The 23272-nt window shown below is 37.2% G+C and overlaps 1 protein-coding gene across 1 annotated transcript in view; it reads right to left on the bottom strand.

Moving 5' to 3' along the window:
* Positions 1-23272, bottom strand: part of KITLG (KIT ligand) — a 56081-nt gene that overhangs the window by 20174 nt on the left and 12635 nt on the right. The window contains exons 2-3 of the mRNA XM_066549686.1: positions 10719-10832; positions 1574-1636 (exon numbers count right to left, since the gene is read on the bottom strand). Coding sequence (XP_066405783.1) covers positions 1574-1636; positions 10719-10832 — 177 coding nt within the window. The remainder of the gene's footprint in view (positions 1-1573; positions 1637-10718; positions 10833-23272) is intronic.

The raw sequence follows: 23272 nt of genomic DNA, 5'->3' as shown, positions 1-23272 counted from the left end.
ACTCATTGCTTAAGCAGGTTCCCTGGCCTTCTTCATCTGCCAACACCCCCAGAAGTGCAGTGGAGGGAACAGCCTCAATCCAGCCCAACAGCTAATGGGCTGGAAGCTGGGGAAAGGGCACTCAAGCTACAGCTGTCCTCCACAGATGTGAATGTCTTCACATCAGACACCAAGATCAGTGAATTTCAAAAAGCCCAGCAGTCAGAGGATGGTGGCAGCCAATCTTGCTTCCTTTTTCTCTAAATATTGGATATTCTAAGAAATGGAAAATTTTCTATTAGTTTTATTTATATTGGACCGAGTACCTGACTTCACAGCATTTATTCTGCAGTTTTCCTGTCTAAAGAACCAACTTTAAACTGGGTTTTCCAAAGTACTCTAAGTTTTAGTGAAAGCCTCAAGCTTCCAGCAAAACTCTTAAAAACACTTCTACATCTGACATAACCCTCCATAACTTCACAACTCTGCCCTTCACTATCCTGCACCCTCCTTTTCCTCCTCCCATCTTCTTTTCATTCAGGATTGAATGTTGCTTCTGGCATAATTTTCCATTATCAATAGGGAATATTGCTAGATTTGCTACATTGTTGTAGAATAGGACACATTTCCATAGGTTTATCACATACAAATTGGATTTTTACAGTGAAAACTTTGTACAGACACAAAATCAGTTTCTTACATCCAGTAGATATTTTTCAGCTACTGATGTATTTGTACAATGATTAATTCTTAAGACAGGCACAGTGTTGTTCAGTTTAACTGACAAAATCATAAGTTTCTTACTTTTCTCCTTGCCTAAAACAATATAGCATTCAACATAATTTGTACTTTCAACTTGTTTCCTTTCCTCCTTTTTATTGCAGTGTATGCAACAACCAAGTTTTCAATACAAAACTTTAAAATGGTTTTGCTAAACTGAGGAAAAACAAAAAATATGTAATAGATTGATCAATAAAATAATACAATTTAAAAATAAAAATGTTATACAATTTTAAGATGTATAGATAACGCTTATTTGAAAGTACCACTATGTATTAAATATGGGATTATAAAGAAAGAATAACACAAAGTATGTTTGAAATTCTACTGGTTTGTTTAGTTACTGACACCACCATTTGCTGAGCTTGGGGCTCTCTTTACTGGCTACTTAGTATTTTTTGTGCTCTAGTGGCATTTCCACTGGTTGAAACAAGAAGGACTTCTAGAGTATGCTCCAAAGTACAATTACTGAGAACCTATTTCTTTAAGAAAGCAATATTTTTCAATTGACACCATGAAATAATATTGACAAAATAGTAACACAATGAAAATCTGACTTTTCACAAAAAAATAAGTTAAAAAATTTAATATGAAGAAAAAGACTTTCCTAGAATCCCTGTAATTAAAAAAGTTTTAAGGGACTGGGAATCGCTTGACATTTCTATTAAATAAATACTTGGGAACCATATGAAAAGTGAAATAAACATTATTTAACTGTAACTTGCTAAGACATAGGACTAGGTACAGAATGTTACAGCCATTACTGGTTCCAGTGGCTGTTTTATTGGGAATAACCTGAAGTGATTGTACATACCAGACTATCCATCTTCGGGACATATTTAAGGGTTATCATATAATCATTTGGGAGATTTCCAACCTAAATAATAAAAACAGATAATAAAAATGTTATTACTTACTACACAAAGTAAGACTTTATTTCCATTACTGCATTCAACAAAATCGACCAAATATCAACACAAACTTTCAGTAAATTACCAGGTGCAGGCAAAGATGTTTACTTACATGCTTACTTTCCTGTGGAACTGCTACTGACACTTATTTATTCACAAGTGAACTACCTTTCCACAGCTCTGCAATATGCCCAGATCTGATCTGATCATGGTCAGTGCTACTGCTTCCCAGCAAAGTTAAAGTCAACAATGGGTTGAGAAGAAGTGATCTGATGTTTTTCCTTACTGCAGAAACTCCACTGCCCTTCCATCTTTTAATGCCTTGAAGTGTTTACATGACAGCTTCTACTATAGACAGTAGAGGACCCAGAAGTATCTTGTCCTTTTTCCTTCAAATAACATCCAACTTCAACATCCTTCTGAACCTAAATACTTGCCTGCCTTGTGCTTAGTTATGTCCCAGGTCAGAAAAACACTTGAGTACAACATTAACTTTTCAGTTGTGCTTCTTAGTAATGATGAGCAATATCATTATGTCATAGCAATGTCCTGGGGCAAAGGTGAGCTTCCACACACGTAAGATGCAGCTTTGCGGAAGGGGGCGAGCACGAAGTGTGCTGCAGCAAAGACAAGGAGTGGAAGAAGGGTTCCCAGTGAATTATCCTCTACAATCTGCCACAGATGGGTTCCAACCCTACTGTGAGACATAGTTGAACATCTGGGGAATGTGCTACGTTGGGAGATGAACAGTCCAACAGTCACTGGACTGCCACAAATCCACAGTTTTTTAAAATATTTTTTCAAAAGCATCATAATATGATACTTAATACAATAAACCTATCTTCTATCAATGAAAGTGTCAATTGATACTTATCCTGGTTTGAAATCCACATAGTCAAAAACAATATGCACAGATGTAGCTCCTTTGGTGCAAAAACATTTCTACTTCAGGTTAAAGATCATTCTGTTATGGCTGCTTTTGATTCTGCTGCTATAGCAACCAGCCCAGGGATTTCTTTTCTTCCTGAGCAGTTTTTAGGTAGTATTTTGTTTGGCAAAACATAACGTTTTATTTCTTAATTAAAAGTTTGTTTCAATTAAAAATTAAACCAGCTATTTAAAAACATTATGGTTCTAGAAATGATCAAGGACAATGCTTATACACAGCCAAACACAAGTGAATTCCAGACATTTTTTGATTTATGTGGGTTAAGATACAATTTTTCAGTTCAATGACATCTACTATTCTCCTGCAGCTTTAGAACAGTTTCTGTAGAAATGACCCTTAAAAATTTCCTCCCATAAACCAGTTTTTTTTTCTTCTTTTATTCTTGTTTTATTTTTATACCTACACATTCCCAAAGCAGAAGCACCACTAAAATTCTCTGTATTAATTTCTATTTACCTGGCATTTTGGTGAGTTGATTCAAGATGCTATAAATACTGAAAAATATTTCAACACATTTGTTCTTTCTTTAGAGCATCAGATTTATTCTAAATCCTCATCCAAATTATTTATCTATTATTCCTTCCTTTAAAACACCACAGCATCACAGCATATGAATACGTATTCAATTTTTTTTCTAGCTTCCTTTGCACGCCTAGAGAGGTAGGATTAGCAGCACTTTAAGGACTACAGATGGTGAAGATGCAAAGTTTCCCATACTCACTCTAGAGGGATTCCACACTTAGCAATGCCAGCAAAACCACTGTTCTTTAAGAAAGGTCACTGGAAGATTAAATTTGTTCCATATAAATGAACACTACAAGAATTGACATGCATTATGTATAGAATCTACTTTCCTGGCATCAGAGCCTCTCAAGCACTTTTCACGCACAGTTAAAAAAATTTAAGTGCCCAAGAGCCCTTACACCTTCTCAATCAGAGCTGGAGCAAGCAGCTCAGCTGCAGATATATCTCTCCTTGACAGACTGTGAATCAGATAAGATATTTTTGAATTTACTACTAAAAATGAAGATCACTGGGAGGAGGGTGTCAAATACAAAATATATGCACTGCCTCAAGACAAAACCTGTTGAAGTTTTGTTGACTGAAGTCCACATGTCAGATGCTGTGCTGGTAAACGATGGATCTCAGTCAAAGTGAGTGACTTACATTTGTATTGCACTTGGACTTCCCAACTCTCACACAGAAAACTGGGTAAAGCCCCTGATGTAAGAGTGAAAGATATGTCTGTACTAGGTCTGCATTTTGTACACCCTTGCTTTGCTGAAATTAATCTTGAAATTTTGTTGAACACTAACCACCAAGACTCTGATCCAAACGCAGCCACTGGATTTTCATCTGCTGAAATGATCCTGAAAGGAATGAATGGACTCTGCACACCCACTCACTGAAGGGTGCCTGACTGCTGTGCCTTCCAGCAAGGAGCAGATGACAAGGTGACTCTGACCTGCCTGAGCAAAGATGGTTGGAAAAGAGCTGTTCCTTGAAGCCACCTGAGTCCTGGAATGGCTTTTTTATTAGTTCCCCATCTCAGCTCCATGAGTACAGTGATAAATCTGGGGGGCCACAAAACACCTGCCTGCACAGCTTACCTTGGTTTAAACAGAAGTAACAGTTTTGATAATTATAGAAGTAACAGTTGGTTTAAACAGAAGTAACAGTTTTGATTATTACATAGAATGTCAACTGATAATCTTGCAAAGCAACATACAGAACCAAAAGCATTGAACTGCTATTAAAATGTCATTAAATTTTTCTCTGATTTAGTGGCTGTGTGTGATTGCAGATAGCCTAACAGGCTGAGAAGAGTTAAAGAGCAGGGAATCTAGCTCTTTAAAAAATCTTTAAATCCATATAAAACCAACAGTAAGTGCTATATTCCCAGTTGTAACAAAATCTTAAACTGGGGAATGTAAGATTACTTTTGACATAGAGAAGTCTGAATATTTAATACAGCACTGTTAACGTTGCATAGCCCAAACATGTTTTAAAAAATGTTCATGGTCACATAGATGTGGAGATGAAAAAAGGATATAAAAGTAATTTGGGTTCCATAAACTACTCTTTCATTGCAACAGCAGACATGAGAGATGACCTATCTGCAGTCACATCCTTTAAAATGAGGCCTACTGCTCTTGAAAATTTCTTTTATTGTGATTTTAATGAAAATTACAAGGAGACAAGCACAGATATAATTTTTATACACATATAAAAGATAAAGTATGCTAATAAAATAAAATTACCATTTTCCATTGTCAGTGTTTTCTTATTTACTCTGAAGCATATGATGGGAAAAAACATACTTTCCTTTTGGATATAATTTCTACCTTGAGTTTCTCTCTATTTATTTCCCTTTTCTCTATTTATTTCTTTTCACAGAATAATAGAATGGTTTAAGTTGGAAGGGACCTTACAGACAGTCTGGTTCCAACTCCCTACCATGGACAGGGTCATCTTCCACTACACTGGGTTGCTCAGAGCCCCATTCAACTTTGTCCTGACACTTTTCCAGGAAAGAGCCACCCACCACTTCTCTGGGCAACCTGCTGCAGTGCCTCACCACCCTCACAGTAAAGAATTTCTTGCTTACATCTGATCTAAATTTCTCCTCTTTCAGTTTAAAGCCATTCCCCACTCTCCTAGCACTACATGCCCCATGTCAAAAGTCCCTCTCTAGCTCTTTCTCACTGGCTTCTTTTCCTTCAGGAGATTCCACTGTCTATCCTTCATCTCTGCAATCCACTCTATTTCATCTGCTAATGAAGCAGTTAATAAAATCCTCATCATTTGGCTTAAGACAACATGCTAACGATTTCCGTTCACACTTTTTACAGTCATAGTGGCAGATTATTTGCAACATAACAACTCTGGATCATTTTTTATAACCCCTTCAGTAAGGAGAGTTAAATCCATTTAAAAATAAAAATCAAACGTGGCAGAGAGTGTACATATTTACAGCAAAGATGTAATTTGAAAGCAAAGTATTTGACAGCATGTCTCCAGCAAGGAACTGGTCAGTAAATCCTGATTATTGTTTGGGTTTCCTACATTAAAAGAAGAAAATTACAAAAAAGAAAATTGCTTTAGAGAAGTAGTTCATGGAAGAAGAGGTATTTTAGATTTTGTTAATGAACAAAACAAAAATATGTAGGTATATTCTGTACATACTGCACAGCTCAGTGAAAATTCTATTTATATGTAGGTTTTGATGTTCATATTTAACAAACATATATAAACAACTGATTTCTAATTCTTATGCAAAATCAAATGCACAAATACAGAGATGCAGTTTTCTGCTGACTTACTGTGCTGAAAAGAACAATGGGGACAGACTTTATTGACAGGTGCTGCAATTACAGTTTCATAATATGGAACATTTGCTCATCAAGGAATGTGCTTCCCTCCAGACATGTTCATTACAAAAGAAGCAGGAGGTCACGTGGTGAGTAGTGCAGAATGAATGTTTTCTAAATACTTTCATTCTCTATCGGTATGAAACTATGCTCTTTTGAACTTCTCACCATTAAAAAACCAAAAATGATTGTTCAATTGTTCTTTGCTTCTTAAGATCATTTTGCTTAGGATATATTCTTCATATGACAAAATTATATTACCTAGATGTGAATAAATTTAATCCTACAAAGTATACAAGTCATTTTTTCTACGAAGAGATACCAGTCTGGTTTGATCTTACATTGACTAATGGTCAGAAACCTTATAGTTATTGAATTTCTTCCTTCCAAGTCTTTATTCTGGTGTGAGTCTAGCATGGTGCTAGTGAAAATCCAGATTAAGAGCACTGAAAACAAGTTACAGCAAACATCTGTCCTCAATTTATTACTCAAAACAAAGTTGATTAGGCAAATGACCCACATTTTCAGGCACTGCACAGCATGCCTTACTAATTCTCCAATAGCTTAGGCTTAGTAGACATCTAATGTCTATATTCACTCAGGGTCTTGACTGAGGCATGTTCTCATATCCCTATAGTACAATAAAGTTGAGCAGAACACAGCCACAGTCATGCTCAGGAGTTTTCTACAAGTGATGTAGAGGGTTTACAGTACCAGTTTACAGCAAGCCCAGTACCAAATAAACAAAGACTGGATAGGGAATTGTGGCACTGTAGCAAGCTGTAGGTGCACTGCAGTAGAAGCATGTGTGGGGGGTGGGGAAAAGCATACTGGAGAAAAAGCCAAATGAGGGACATGGATTCATACTGCAAAGAATTTTAGCATGAGATAGGAAGAGGATGGGCATCTGCCTGGAGTTCATCAAGGAGCATTTTTCCGGCAACCACAAACAGTGTAACAGATACCATGGAAATAATGAGGAGAAGCTGAGGGCAAACTCAGCATGTGTTATGACAACACAGGCAGTGTTAATAGTACCTTTGAAGATAAACCCAAGAAGCTTGCCATTGATAGTGGAAAAAAAAGGAGGAACAGCTTGAAAGAAATAAGTAGAGGAGAAAGGGTCAGAGCAGCATGTGTACAGACAGAAGAGCAAAATTACAGAAGCTGAAGCTAGAAAAAGATTTTTCATAGACTGGATTTTTATCCACCAAGAATTTGGAAGAAAAATGTACTTGTTTGTCCAGAGAACTACAAAAAATATTTCTACTATTATGACAAGAAAAACAATGAATGTTTTAAAAGCGAACTTTGAAGGGTCTGTGAAACATCAAGAGCCAAATCAGACACCTTTGTTGAAGACCTGAATGGCTGGGGAGAGATGGTGATGTAACTTTACAGTGAGGAGAAATGGCCCAGGACAGACTAACATTTTGGGGAGATGAAAGAGATCATACTCTGCCTCTGAGGAGGACTCATGCCAAACTGAAGCTAGGCTCTAGACTAGTTATGCTTGATAATTTGTGATGAGACAGGAGGAGATGGGATCTGTGATGGGAAGTGATGAGATCTGTGCACTACCGCTGAACAGATAGTTTGTTGCACACAGAGATGGGGCTATACTCACAAATGTGGACAAAAAGGGTTAAAGAACATGACAGTCTGACTGAGAATAAAGCTTACATCACTGTGTCCAAATGTGACAGAGTTTGTGCATAACATCATAATAACTATGAGCAATAACTGTACACATAACACTTCTGTGAAATCCTCCGGGCTACAATTTGTTCTCAGTGTGAAAGAAAAGGATATTTATTAAAGACCCTATGTTCTACAGGCACAGATTCTTTGGATGAGTGAAGAAATAAAACTCAGAGGCCCATAGAATCTCCAGACAAAAGGGAAGACTGTGGACGTTGTCTACCTCAATTTCAGTAAAACCCTTGATACTGTCTCCCAGAGCATATTCCTGGAGAAGCTGGCAGCTCATGCTTTGGACAAATACACCTTTCACTGGGTAAAAACTGCCTGGATGGCTGGGGCCAGAGACTGATGATGAATGGTGCCACAACAAGTGGTGATTAGTGTTCCCCAGGGCTCATTATTGGGGTCAGCCAGAATCAGTTTATTCATTTTCTTTATTGATGATCTGGACAAGGAGACCAAGAGCACTCTCAGTCACTAAGTTGGGTGGCAGAGTTGATCTGCTGGAAAGTAAGAAGGCTCTGCAGGGGGAGCTGGACAGGCTCCATCAGTCAACTGGGACCAGTTGTCTGAGGTTCAATAAAGCCAAGTGCAGGTCCTGCACTCATCACAACTCTACCCTGTGCTACAGGCTAGGGCAACAGTGGCTGACTGGAAAAAAAGCACCTGGGGGTGCTGGTTGAGGGTTGGCTGAATATGATCCAACATGTGCCCAGGTGGCCAAGAAGGCCATTGGTATCCTGTTCTGTATCAGCAATACTGTGGCCAGCAGGACCAGGGCAGTGATTGTCTCCCTGTACTTGCCACTGGTGAAGCCAGAGCTCACATCCTTTGTCCAGTTCTGGGCCATTCACTGCAAGCAGAACAACAGAGAAGGGCAGCAAAGCTGGGGAGGGGTTGAGAGAGTGAGTCATATGAGGAGTGGCTGAGGGATTGGGTTGAATTTTGAAGATACACATCATCAGAATATCACTCCTTAATTCAATGAGTATATGGTGTTTCAAAAAGCAGAAATGGTACAAAATTTTTACTTCAATTTGCAAGAGTTATAGGGTCACCTGAACCATATTTTTAAGTAATATCAGGTTGGAGTCCTTTTTATAGGTACTAAGGATATAGCTCATAGAGCATAAAAAACCCTGTACTTGCTACAAAGTAGTATGATCAGTCAGTATTCTCTTTAGGCTTCTCCCTCCTCATATTCACACTGTCAGCTAACAAAGTTTTGTTTTAAAAGTACTTTAAACCTCATTATGTATTTTTATATTTTTGTTCTCAATGTCTAGTTGCCATGTTGTAGAATTTCAAAAGAGAATGATCAACATGCAATTTAGTCACATTAATTGAAACAAAGAGTTCTTATACTAAATTCATAGTACTAAACTTATTTTCACCTTATCCTTTTAATTCTCAAGTGACTTCATTGTAATTATTTCTGCAAATATTAACACAGAGAAAACAGGAAGACAGGCTTTCCTCAAAACAACTCATGCAACTCAAAACAGAGAGAATCTATGTTTTGCATCTGTCTGCATCTGTCTGTTATTTCTCCAACCCAAAGTATCTTTGAACTTGTTTGGAAACTTGACCTCAATTTTGCATTTGTAGGGTGATCTGAAAGACACAGGTCTAAGTCAGGAGAATGACCACACAGCATCCTCATGAAGGAGTGTCCAAAGTAGCTCAGCCCAACCCCACTCTACTAAAGCTTGTCAGTAGCAGAAGAACAGGGTAACCTTGACAGAGTGATTAATCAAGCTGCTTGCACATTTTTTGTAATCTGTATTTATATGATTTTGAAATTTAAATTATACTACAGGGAAAGTTAAAGCATTTGTTTTCAGGACACATAATTGACAAAAAGTTATTACTATCCCTGCACTGCACAATTTCACCAGCCCTCACAGGAATTCTGTTGTTCTTGCATGCTGTCAACAGGTTTACATCAAAGCTTAATACTTTTCCAAGAGATTAAATATTAACTGGAATAAATATGCCAATACTTCAAAATTCTGCCTAAAGGGACTAATTTGAAGCACAAAACTTTTAAGTAGGACTATAGAGCACACCTAGAGATTCACACTATGTGCGAATGTGTATAAAAAGGACCAAAGAAAACAAGTTAAGAACACTGCACAGGCAGCAAATGCTAGGGGTATTAATATAGGTGTTTGACAATAATAACACAGATGTTGCAACTTTTTTTCCCACAATGAAGCCACAATTTTCAGCTAGATTCAATATGCAGATGAAGATATACTTGCCAAGTGTTCAGTATATATTATTTCTTAGAAACCTTGGTGTTATATCCTGCACTACTGCAAAACAGCATAATTATTAACTTCAGTGGAGCTAAACACCAATTGACTTCACAAGCAGATGCTGTTTTTCAGGTTAATGCAGTGGTAAATTAAGTAACAGTTAAAACTTCCTTAAGGGAATTTAGTTTTTATATGAAGCTGTGAGTCTTTCAGACTTAAACTTCTGTGTACAGCAAGCAGAGAAACATATAATGTGTGTAACCCACTCAAAGACTGCAAAACCTGTTCAATTGTTATTGCTTTGACTGCTACAATGATGTCTAATACCACTTTATTTCTATGTGCACCACTTGTCTTTCATATACCCGAAGTAAAGACTTCTGCTTCGGTTCAGCTCTGTTTGCTGCCAGTCTGCTCCACGCAAGTCAGTAATACAAAGACAATAATCTTTCATCTGCATGGGGAACAAGCTGCTCTGAAGGAATGTTTGAGGAAATAAAGATTTTTGGCAATTGTTACTGAAGTTTGGAGTCAGGAAACTACATATGTACATACACTCCATTTTGGTCAAGGTAATCTCTTCAATTAACACTGGATTTGCTTTCACTGCAAAAAAAGATTTTGTTCAAGTGACAGATGTTAATAGATTTTCTTTTAATATTCCCCTAGTTTCAATACAGATTTACTAACTTTACTTAGAAATGTAAGTGCCCTTAGACACTGACAATTTTTTAACATGAATAATGTAATAAAAGGTACTTACCAATTTTGCAATGTCATTCACATCATCTGTGACTGGATTCCCGCAGGAACTCTGGGCTTTGACAAGAGGATTAAGTAGGAGGAGTTGAAGACAAAAGCAAGTGATAATCCAAGTCTATTTAGTAAAGAAGAAACAAGAAACCCCAAGTAAGCAATTGCCAAATATGAAGCAACAAGAGATTGCAGTAATGTTTTTCATATGTGCTGTCTAGAGGTAACAATACTCTTTATCCTTCATGAAGGCATACTTCTACCACCATTACAGCATCACCTTCATGGCAGGAATCCATGAAAATGCACTTAATTGATCTTTTCTGGAAGCAAATATCTTTAGAGTGTTAATGGAAAACCTAGTGTTGAGCCATTAGGTTACTTGCACAGGATCATTCTTAGCTGGGTTTTTGCAAAGTTTGCAAGGAAGAGAAAGATACAAATCTTGCAATACTCTTTATCATCAAAATACAATTGACTGTATACTTGTCATTCACTTGATAGATCTGTGGCTCTAATGTGATAAATGATAAGGAACAAAATTATACCAGAGTAGATCAAGACAAAAGGAGAAAGTTCATAATCACAGCCATTTCATTTGAGTACTTAAACTGCAAGCAAACCCACAACTGGACTCTGCCCAAGTACTGACATCTCAAGCAGCAATACAGTACATCTTCTCCAAGTGACGTGCTCTGGCCTCTCAGAAGTGCCAGCTTGGCTTTGGCACTACATTCCCCTCCTAAATCCTGCTGGAAACAGCAATGCAATGTACTGACACAGGCTTGTGAGACTCACACAGAAAAGCACCAGATAACTAGCTGCGATGCACCTGGGTGTCTCCTTGGCTACACTGCCTGAACTTCCTTGCCTTCTGTTGTTCCTTGTGCTTCGCTGGTTTCCCACAGAGCCCTGTGCCAAGTTTAAGCTGCAGATCCCTAGTTCCAGAATGTTAAAGCATTTAAGTTATGGATAATCAAAAGTTGCCTCGGGTTGTGAAGCTGCTTCTGCCAGCTGACTGAAGCTGTCAGCAAAAGCCGATGATGGTGTACATTTACGGCAAGTATGGAATTTGCCTGTGCAGGCTCCTCAGCCTCCATAAGGGCTGGACTGAGATCAGGATTTGCTTTTGCACAAACTAAGACACAGCTCAGCCCCGTCTGTTCTGTGTGACAGGTAGAGAACTCCAGCCTCCACCCTCGCCTTCATGTGCTCTCCAACCTTTCAATTTAAGAGCAAAGCAAATGAAACAACAGCAACACAATTCTCTAGGAAAGCAAGAGAAAAATCACAGATTAAAAAGATGTATCATTATAGTAATCTAGAAGGCCTAAGAAAGAATGATAATAAAGATTGCTCAGGAATTTCATAAACTTGACAGAACAGTGCCAGGCACTTTAGCTAAAAGAGCTGTTAAATGACAAGAGTAATCTCTTTCTTGTATCTTTTATCTCTTAAATCTTGTATCTATCCTACAAGTAAAACTGATCATTTGCTTTCTTAGAATACAGCTTCCTGACATATTTAGGTAAAACCAGTGTGGGTTGCTGGTAGAAAAGACAATCCAGCTTCCTCTCCCTACCTCTTGCACTGGCAGAGATGGTTTTAGTCAGTTGTACCAGTCAGACAACTTCCATTTTTGTTTTCCTGTAGTATTTTTCAGCTTTCTGATCCATGTAACTGACACAGCTGAAATACTCTGTCAAAGATGAGGCAAGCCAGGACTGCTGATTTCAGTGGAGCCTGCACTTGCCTTCCCCTAAACTGTACTCAGACACCACAGAGAAAGAAATCAGAAGTATTCTGAGCAAAGTGCATTTACAATATGCATGTCTTTTGAGAATGTCTCTTGCTTCAACAAAACTAGCATTTAGAAATAATTTCATTTTAATATTTGTACAAATAATTACTGAGAATAATTACCAAGGTGAAGGATTGAGAATAATTAATAGTCCATCTTACAAAATGTCTGTGTTTTAAGCCACAGAAAGCTTTGCAGTTATATATATATGAACAATTTGAGCTCTGGGGAAATGGAAAGATGCTGCTAGTTTTAGAAAGGACCTTTGAGAGCTCCTTGCAGTGTATTAGAGCTCAAAGCTGTTTAATAACTGATTTCAAGTGATCAAGAGAAATGTCTCCCTTTCTTTCATAAGCTCCAGAATCACAGAGGAAACAAAAGGTGACCTCAAGTTAACAGGCTACCCCCTCATTCACAATTTTTGGAAATAAATTGCAGTAAAAAAGGCAAGAAGTTAATGACAACTATATACGGCAACTATACTATAACTATAATGATAACTATACTGCTTTCAAGAACAAAAACTGAGTAGTTCAACCTTTGGAGTAAACCAGTGCATTAGCAGTTACACTGGCAGAGACTTTTCCCTGATGTCTTCGTTGGAGATGGAGTTCACACCAGGAACTGACAATTTCTTGATTGGATTCCTTAGTATTGATCAGTACGTAAAGATGGAATTTTTTACTGAACTGTGTCCTGGTCATAGGATGATGTTAAGCGCAACAGTCTAATAATCAAAAAAGTAACAAAATTCTTTAACTAGAAATGCTTTTTCAGCAGATCAGCTAAATAATATTAATAAACACATTAGCACACTCCAAATAAAACCAGAACTTTTATGCACCTTGCCAATTTTTTTACTTCTGAAGTTTAAAATCACTATACATTATATAATTATGTAAATAAATAATACTTTTTCTCCTATGTAAAAATGGATGGGATTTAAAAGCATAATAATTTTATAACGGCTATTAAAACCAAATTATCTGTAATTTTTGAGATTGTTTGAGTTTTTCTTGCTTATTTTCTCCCTGTGTCATCCAACAGGAACTAAAAAAATCTTCAAAATACTGCTAGTTTCAACATGTCTATTATACAAAATCTTTTAATTATTTGCACTTACAAAATATTTACATTACGCATGCCTTCAGGCACATTATATGTAAAGACTGTACAGATGAAAGGGTTGAGCTATTTTCGTGTTATTTACTAATGACCAAACCTGCTGTTTGAGCAAAACTTGAATAGACTGAATTAAATCAAGGACAGAACAAATGGGAACCTTAAACAATAGCTTTATAAAGAGAGGTGCCCATTTTATACTTTACTAAGCATAAATAAAAGTTACCTACACAGCGCTCATAACAGATTTCCATATCTAATTACCCCTAAGTTAACATGGGATTTTTCAAAGCTGGCCTCAGAATTTAATCACACATCATTTATTAGCATTAATTTGAAGATATATAGCAGACTGGAGGCAGACCTACATACCAAAGTGCCTCTTCCTATTTTTGGCTCAAAAATTATTCAATTGTCTTTAGATTCTAAAATCTCTTAAATACTAAATATTTATGTTTGTGCAAGGGGGAAAAAATAATGATGAGACTCAAAAGGATATTTAAAACTAAGGATTTCAAGTACACACATTTGTTTATTCTGCAAATGATTTGCACTATTGCTTGTAAGCCACAATCTAGAATTTCAGCAAACAGCATCTTAGAAACTCAGCTAGTGATCCAATGTGTTGAAGACCACCCTTTCAGTTGTAAATCAACATCCTTTTCATTCATTCACTTCATTTACAATCTCAAGAGTTGACAAAGGCTGCTGAGTGAGTGGTTTAGTATCTCTTTCACAATATGCTATGAAAGATATTCAATCACGTTAATGTTCAGCTAATTCCTTAAGAGGAAAGCAGCAAGGGGAATACCACACTGCTAAATAAACCATACTTTGGAAAGTCTGGACATTCCCAAATATCTAGTTTGTCCGGATAACACTTCTAATCACAAGAAGGTTGAAGACATTAAAAAAAAGCAAATAAAAAACCACAAAAAAAAAAAAAAACATTAAGCACAGGGAGAGGTAGTAACTACACAGATGAACAGGTTCTCCAGGTTAAAATTTCTTATATTCAAATCATATTAGTCATGGAATTTTTCAGCCCAGTTTCCTGAGCAAATCACCCAATTAACCACAACCAAGCCATAGCTGAAGAAGGTTAGCTGACAATGTGAAACAATGTTCACCCTGGGCTAGGCTTCCCAAATTTATTTTCCACTTCTGTTAACATTGGAGTAGGAACATCTTTCAATATTGGCCCCTCAGACAGTGTTTACACGCTGCTTTGCTGAGACACAGCTTGTGAACTTCTGCCACAGGCAACCCTGGTTGGTCAATCATGGACAGGTAACTCAATGTTCATACTTCTGCCTTGAAATACCTTTTTTATGAAGATATAGAGAAAATGTAAAGAGCAAGAAAATATATTTCTTTGCTATTTTTTTAAAGCACAAAGCATCCAGATGCATAGAAGCACGGTAATTTTTCCTAGGTCTATTTAGTTATCTAGCTGTGATAGAGATTAAATAATTAAAGTCATGGAAGAACTGTCTTAAACCAATTAAGAAATTAACTGCCAGAATAGAAAAATCTTTAAATGAAAGAAGAGCATTTATACAGAATGTAATCCAATTACAATTTCCAAGGTATTCAGTGACACCTTCACACTGCAAATGGCAGTGCTAACTTAAATACCCAACATGGCCATACCTAAATAGTGCTTAGAGTACTAAACGTTTCTCAAGCCCTCGAAACAGTGAGTTAAGTGTGGAAAAAGAAGTCACCCACTTAAGACCACCTAGTTCTGGAACACTGAAGTACTTGGCAAGCACATTTGGAACTGGCAATGTCCCCTGCACATTCTCAAGTACCCAGGAAATTACTTCAGAGTAGCTGAAAGAAGCACTGCAGAATAAAGCATAGTTAAGGATTAAGTCTAGTGAACACCCCCTGACCACCAAAACTGGCCCTAGTCTCAGCAAATACAATAGCCTATCAACTGGAGTTCTCTCTGAGTGACAGACCTGGGTTACATTTCCTGCAACCAAGGTCATTCGAACTCATGGGAGGTGAGCTGGGATTCTCTGATATATCTACCTTGTAATTACCATGGAATCATAGATTCATTTAGGTTGGAAAAGACCTCTAAGATCATCAAGTCCAACCATAAACCCAGCACTGCCAAATCCACCGGCAGACCACGTCCCCAAGTGCCACATCTACACATCTACACTGGAGCTGATTTCCTGTCTATTATGGCTTCCTGGCTAAAAGGGGCAAACGAGGGGTATACTGGGTACTCTTGACCCTTATTTTTCACAACATTTATGCATTTTACATTGTCAAGCCAATATGTAGAAAAATAGACGTGTTCACTGAAGAGACATCACCATGTTGGTGTGTATCCTTGTGTCACACATGCTCTTCCATCTGGGCACCCTAACTTCTGCGAAGCTCCCCAGTCAACTTGTGAGTTTTCCTGAACAACCTTTTGGCAGTCCAATGAACAAAATGCATAACTCCAGCTCAGTGAGTCACTCTGCGGTGGTGAGACACCTAAAAATCTCTGGATCACACCCTCCATGCTTAGTTATGATTACAAAATCTAGATACATACTTTTCTAGTGACTGATACCACTCTTTATTTCTTTAACAATGATGTGTAATAAGGAGTATGATGGTAAAAGTAAGCAACACAGAGTGTCAGAGATATTTTTCTGCATTTTTTCTGTTTAAACACAGACTATAAAAATACTAATAACAACTCTTTTTCAAAGTAAGTTTTAGAATGTTTTGGACACAAAATATTTGAACATATATTTGGTTGTTTACAAAACACAGTATATTTTCTACTCAGTTCTGCATATAATATCTAAAATACATAACATGAGGGTATTTCAAGGGGTTAAGGGGAAGGAAATTAGCAAGTTCATGCCACAAATATAAGCAGGGAGAGGCGCCATTGCTACCTACATTCAAATGAGTTCAACAGGCAATCTGCTTTCATAGCTGTTTGATCTTTTTGTGGCAATACTGTATTTGCCTTTCTGTGACTTTCCCAACCCTAGAAGCTCTTCCCCCACACCTTTACACTCAGGTGTATATTCACAGGGGACTCCTAGAATGCCTTTGCACTCACTTGTGTGACCACAGGGGACTCCTCTAGAATGTCAAGAATGGGAGTTTTCATCTAACTGTTCATTTGGTGGCAAAATGTTAAAGTGGCACTTGCTAGACTCCACCAGCCATATGTGCAGAAGCAAAGCCAACTGCTTTTGCAAAGCCAATTGCTGTATTCAGATGCTTATAGGCCAGTTCCCTTCCTAAGGTACACTCTTAATGAACTGGAAATAATTTTATTCAGGTCAATGGATAAAAGGCAGTCCCAAACCTGTTAAGTGCTAATGCAGAACTACTTTTTCTCCAATATTTTTCTTTTTCAGCTGGAAGGAGAAACCATTCTCTAGCTCTGCCAAGTTAGTCACATCTATTTCCTGAATCAGACAAATTTAAGATATGTAGTCTTAACCGTGCTGAGAAAATGATGAGTCACACCATTCTTTCCCACCATCCAGACCTTGGGAAAACCGGGAAGCTGCTTAAGACTATATGCCAACTTCATTTCATATGACCTCAGGCCAACTGCTATTATCCTCTACCCCTTGTAGCTCTTCTTGACAGAAGTAGCTGGCTGCTCCAGCCAATGTGCAGCTGCACACTTGGTAAGGAGCACCCAAACTCCTGCTGAGTTTGGTTTGTGTGTTTCAGTTGAAACCAAGATGGATGTGATAAGCAAGAACTGTAAAGTGATAGAGAGTTTGCCTTGCAAATCAATGCAATTCAGGTATTTTGCAATTGCATTCAGTAAACTACAAAAAAGTCTTTTTTGTAAATTAATGTGTAAATTAACATATTTATTTTCAATCTCTATAATGATACCATTGCAAAATATTTGTCTGTTCTAAAAATATAAGCTCTGGTTCTTTAAAAATGTTATCTGATCCATAATAAATTTTGTCCACTCTTTAATCTCACTTGACAATCAGGGATTCAGGCAGTTTCCATGCATCTTAAACTTGTCCTGGATGACAGCCAGTTTGTTTAGTTCCCAAGTACTGGGAAGTGAAGTTACCAAGAGACAGGTAATTATATATGAATGTTGCCTCTGGAACTCGTGTTAAAAGCGTCTGAATAAATATTTACTGATAATAATCCATCAGGTGGCATTCTAGTTCAGTAAAAGAGCCAGGAGATTTAAAGGACAGAAGTGTTTCAGCTGGAAGAAAGGATAAGAATTTAAAAACTTCTATATTTTGAAAGAAATCTTCCTATAAAATCAGAATCAGAGATTATCAGGATCTCCAGAGGTCCTGCACTTAGCAGTCTTTTTAGGACATGTGTACTGGCAAGAGATTTCCTTTTCCACTTCTTGTAAAATTCCATAGCAAACATCCAGGATTGATACTGAAATTTTTCATCTTTCTGTCTATAGAGTAATAAAGGCCAATAATTTCTTGTCCTGTAAAAAAAGCACTGGGATCCAAATACACGCACAATCAAAACAGAAATTAGCAGACAACCAGACTTCAGTTGACTCAACAAAACCTCCCACAAACTTCAAAAAGGAAGTTGTCTTTTTTTTTTCCCTCTTGAGAACTTACGGAATTCTAGCATAGACCCAATGGCATTTTTAAGTAATTTAAAAGGGAAGGCAACATAAGATAAAATTATCTTTGCAGGGAGGAAAAACTCCTCACACTATATGGAGGTGGATGATCTGTCATCCTCAGGGAATGAAAAGACAGTCTCTTGGATAAAATACTTAATTAAACATTTTTTTCTAAAGATCTATTTCAGAGGTCTTGCTTGTTTGCCAAATTCATACAAAAAAAAAATTCCACTATATGAAATATTCTTTTGAATTATAATGAAGATATATACCAAGCAATCTTCTTTAATCTTAGACTTTTAAGCACCAGTAAAGTAAAGGAAATAAGACTTGTTATAGAAATTCTGTACTGGATCTTTAATTCTTACCATCTGCTAGAAATTATATGTTGTTTGGGTTGGAAGAACTATTACACTGGCAAAATAAATTAAAATAAATAAAATCATGTAGAAAAGTGAAAACAGCTATTTTGATATTTGGCATACACCAGAACTCATGTACATAATGAAAATGTCCTCCTATATCATTCTTAGTATGAAGCAAAAAATCTTAAGTGGATTCTTAGTCTTTCATGCACAGAAACTTTGCTAGATAATAAACTGCATTATTAATCTGAAGAATTTTCAGTTCATGCTCAAGCCCGTGGAAAGCAAACATCAGGGAAAAAATACTTATACAAAATTAAATGGAATTTAGGCACTTTTTCTTTCTTTCTTTCTTTTGAATTCTTTTATACTTTTTTATATAAGCAGGGGATGATTTTCAAAATTTAAATCACAGAATTGTCAACTTGGTTTTAAACCAAAGACATTCTCAGAAAGACACTGTTCTGTTTCTCAACTCAGAATTTTTTTTATAACATCCCTGATAGGCTGTATAAGGATATATATTTATAAGGATATAAATCCAGAACTAATTTCTCTGACCTGCCTGATATGAGACCTCGTTACAAAAGGGTAATTGCTGAACACAGACTGAAACTAGATGCCAGTATAGTCGAGACTGTGTTTCAAGCTCCTACCTTAACTGTATTACATTTATATAATTACAAGCTTAGCTGTGATTAAAGAGCAGTTTGGAGGTCTTTGATATGCCAACACCAGTATAAGCTTTGACAGTGCTGATGGATGACAATTTTTCACATCAGTATTGTACTATATATTGAAAGACTTTTCATTGCCAGACTTTTTATAGTTGCTGTCTACATTAGTGGTCTACGAGAACACTCAGAATAAGCTGAGGAAACAGAGTTTGTGTTAATGATATGGTTTTTATCATAATAAAGATCATGGGATCCAGCCCCAGAAGCTTTCCTCAGTCCCTCTCTCATTGAGAAGGTCTCATGCCAAACATGTGCAAATGTGGTCCTCTGCAGTCCATTCAGAATGGCTTTGGCATCATCTGCTACTAAAGGCAAATGATATTAGTAACCTGAATTCCAACATACAGGGATAGGTCTAGACAGTCCTCCTTGACAGACATTCAGAAGACTGGTATTCTTGGAGCATAAATCTCTTCGGTAACTTTATCTGCCCCATACCACAGCAGGTATCAGTTTTCAAAGACATTGTGGGCTTCAGGTAACCCCTGGGATACATAGGGTCCAGATTACATTTTTTGTATCCCACTCCTTTGGTTAGATAGCTTATATTTTTAACAGAACTGGATAAAATGAAATAGAAAGAGTGGAGTGAAGAGGGATTGGAGGGATATTCACAGAATCATTCAGGTTGGAAAATACCTCTAAGATCAAGTCCAACTGTTAACTGAGCATTGCCACCACTAAATCATGTCACAAAGCATCACATCTATACATCTTTAAAATGCCTCCAGGCCTGATAACTCAACCACTTCCCTGGGCAGCCTGTGCCAGTGGTTGGCCATTATTTTGGTGAAGAAATTTTTCCTAAAGTCTAATCTAAACTCTCCATGGCACTACTTGAGGCCATTTCTTCTTGTTCTGTTGCTCTACTTGGGAGAAGAGATCAATTCTCACCTGGCTTCAAACTCCTTTCAGGTCACTGTAGAGAGCTGATCACTCTCCTGAGCTCCCTTTTCTCCAGGCAAAACAGCTGCCCAGCTCCCTCAGCTATTTCTCTTAAGACTTGTGCTCCAGAGTCTTCACCAGCTCTGCTGCCCTTCTCTGGACATGCTCCAGCACCTCAGCGTCTTCCTTGTAGTGAGGTGTTCAGAACTGAGCAGAGGATCTTAAGTGAATCTTGGGAAATTATCCCAGATCTTCTGTTCTGATGGTAAAAGCCTGGTAAAGTCCAGTGTAAGTGACAGTGGTTTATATCAATGCATTCTCATGGAAACACTGCTCCTTTGTTTGTGCATTCATTGTCCCATCTTTCTGGTGTGTTGTCTTCATGTACTTATAAAAATCAACCCTACTATTTGAGTCTTTGCTATGCATAATAAAAAAGTCCATTTGACTTTCATTGCTTCATGACAAAAAAGCAACATAAACTCCCCCCAGATCTCATGGAAATAAAATTTTCTCTCTTACCTCTTCTCAGATTACAAATTTTATTTATTTGCTTTCTACAGTATCTTAGACTCTCCTCTCCAGAAAGTGTAAATATAGGATTGCCCTAACTCTTACTAAGTATTGTTACAACTATCTCAATGGGTGCAGCATCCAACCAGGTGGTTGCTTCTGAAGTGAAGACAAACAAACCAACACTAAGTCATGCAACCTTTAAATGGGATCTCTCCTCATTAGTCAGAGCAGTTTCTCCCATTGATAAGTAACTGTTGACATAAAAAGTATACCCAATCTACTTTTCACAAAAGCTGGCTTCTTTGGATATATTCCAGACAGCAGCACCTGCATCAACTTAAAAAGGTTTGAAACAGGAAATAAAAAGTTTTCACTTTGATCCCCCAAAAGCCCCAGTTGAGAACTTTCCAAATTATGATGTAACATGTATGCTGGTGAGGAAAGTGATTTTGTATTTTGAAGAGTGTTGTGGTTTAACCCAGAAGGCAACTTAAGCACTATGCAGCTGCTCATTCACTCTTCCTCCCCAGTGGGATCTGGGAGAGAACTGAAGAATAAAATTGAGAAAACCCATAGGCTGAGATCAAGACAGTTTAAGGGGAGATAAAAAGAAGAAAATACTAATGGTAACAATAGTAACAAAATAATTAGAATATACAAAACTAGTAATGCACAATTCAAGCATTCCTCACCTTGCTGACCTGCCAGTTCCCAAGCCGCAGTGGCCCTCAGCCAGCTTTCCCCCATGTACATGGTGAGCATGATGCCACATGCCATGGAATACCCCTCCGGCCAGTTTGGGTCACCTGCCCTGGCTGTGTCCCCTCTCAGATTCCTGTGCCCCTCCAGCCTTCTCACTGGCAGGGCATGAGAAGCTGAGAAGTCTTTGACTTAGGGCAAACTCTACTTAGCAACAACTAAAAACCTCAGCATGTCATCAACACTATTCTCACACTAAATCCAAAACACAATGCTATATCAGTTATTAGGAAGAAAATTACCTCCATCCCTGCTCAAACCAGGACAAAGAGATTTAAAAAATAAAACAACCAACCAATCAGATAGTTTGCCAGGCCCGTGGTGAAAGTTTTCAACACCAGCTACAACACTGATGAAAGAAGGTCATTCTTATCTACAGCTGTATTAAAACTTGGATCTCTTGGGAAATAAATAACAGATATTTTAGGTTTCCTCCTATCATCAGTAGTGATACCTAACATTTTAAACATAAGTAATAAAAACTGTTATTTATTCTTTCAGAATTCAAAAGATGCTTTTATAAGCATTATTTTAAACCTAAATTATTACCTTGGGGCATGTATAAAGGATGAAAAGTATTTTGAACATATTGATCTCCTGTAGCATGAGGGAGTGCCATTACACAACTCAGCTGCAGAAATGGGGCAAGGTTATGGTCTTCCATAGTGAAGCCTGCATTTCTGCTCCTTCTCACTATTTTTCATCACAAAATTTACTTTATACCACATAATGTCTATTAATGATAAGCCATTCATGATTTAGAAACATGACTTTACAGATTAAATGCTATGTTTTACAAGCACCTTGTACACTGTGCCATAAGAAGATGAATGAGGAAAATTCAACAAAACAGTGTCTTGTTTGCCAGAAACAGTTTGAGATTTAAATAAAATACATAATCCTTTCCACATTATGTTTTGTCTGTTTCGAACAAAATGTTGTTAGGCAATCAAGTCAGCTTCTGGTCCCATAAACAGCCCCTACGGACACTTTAGCAACTATCCATAGTTAATTTTTACAAAAACTGCCAAAGGTTTTGGTAAGATACTTTGGTAGGGGAAAAGATTAAAAGTATTTACAGGCAAGCCGCTTAAGAGTCAGCATACTAAAAAACCAAAAAAGTGAAAAATGAAACCTGCATCTCCTGTCCTTGGTTTTAAGTTTTCATCTTCCTTCATCAAGAGATATAAGAAAACCCCTGAGGACTCTCAACATGTTGAACATCTTTGTCCCAACAAAAATTCTGTTCTTTGTACAGAGCATTTCTTGGTACAGTAGTTACCTGACCATTAGCTTTAAGGTAATGATCTGTAAAAGGATACATTACATTTACACTGTTATTAGAATATAAGTGCATTAATAATGGATCTATGTTTTTTTGTGAAAAGAATATTTATCCAAAGCAATAGACCAATGTATGAGATTATTCTCAAATGCCTTGAAGCCTGTGAGACTGCAGACAAATCAGGTAAGAGACACATCAAATTAGAAACTAATCTTCAAAACATTTAAGTATGCTTGCAAGACAACGTAAGCACTAGGCAGCCAATAAGCCATTTACCTCAGCAAGCTGGAATTACAAACACATTATGCCTTGCCTTAAAGTAATTACATTAGTATATTAGTAAGAAAAACCAACAATATTTTTTTCAGGTTTTTGATCTAAACCAAAAGCATTTTCGTATGCCAAAAATATTGGCATATGAAAAAAGTTGTTATTATTATTCTAACTGCATATTTTTACAGTAGAAAACAAGCGTAAATTCC

The sequence above is a fragment of the Molothrus aeneus genome, chromosome 5 (genome assembly GCF_037042795.1).
Source record: "Molothrus aeneus isolate 106 chromosome 5, BPBGC_Maene_1.0, whole genome shotgun sequence".
NCBI classification, from domain to species: domain Eukaryota; kingdom Metazoa; phylum Chordata; class Aves; order Passeriformes; family Icteridae; genus Molothrus; species Molothrus aeneus.
This window is presented reverse-complemented; position numbering and strand designations above follow the sequence as displayed.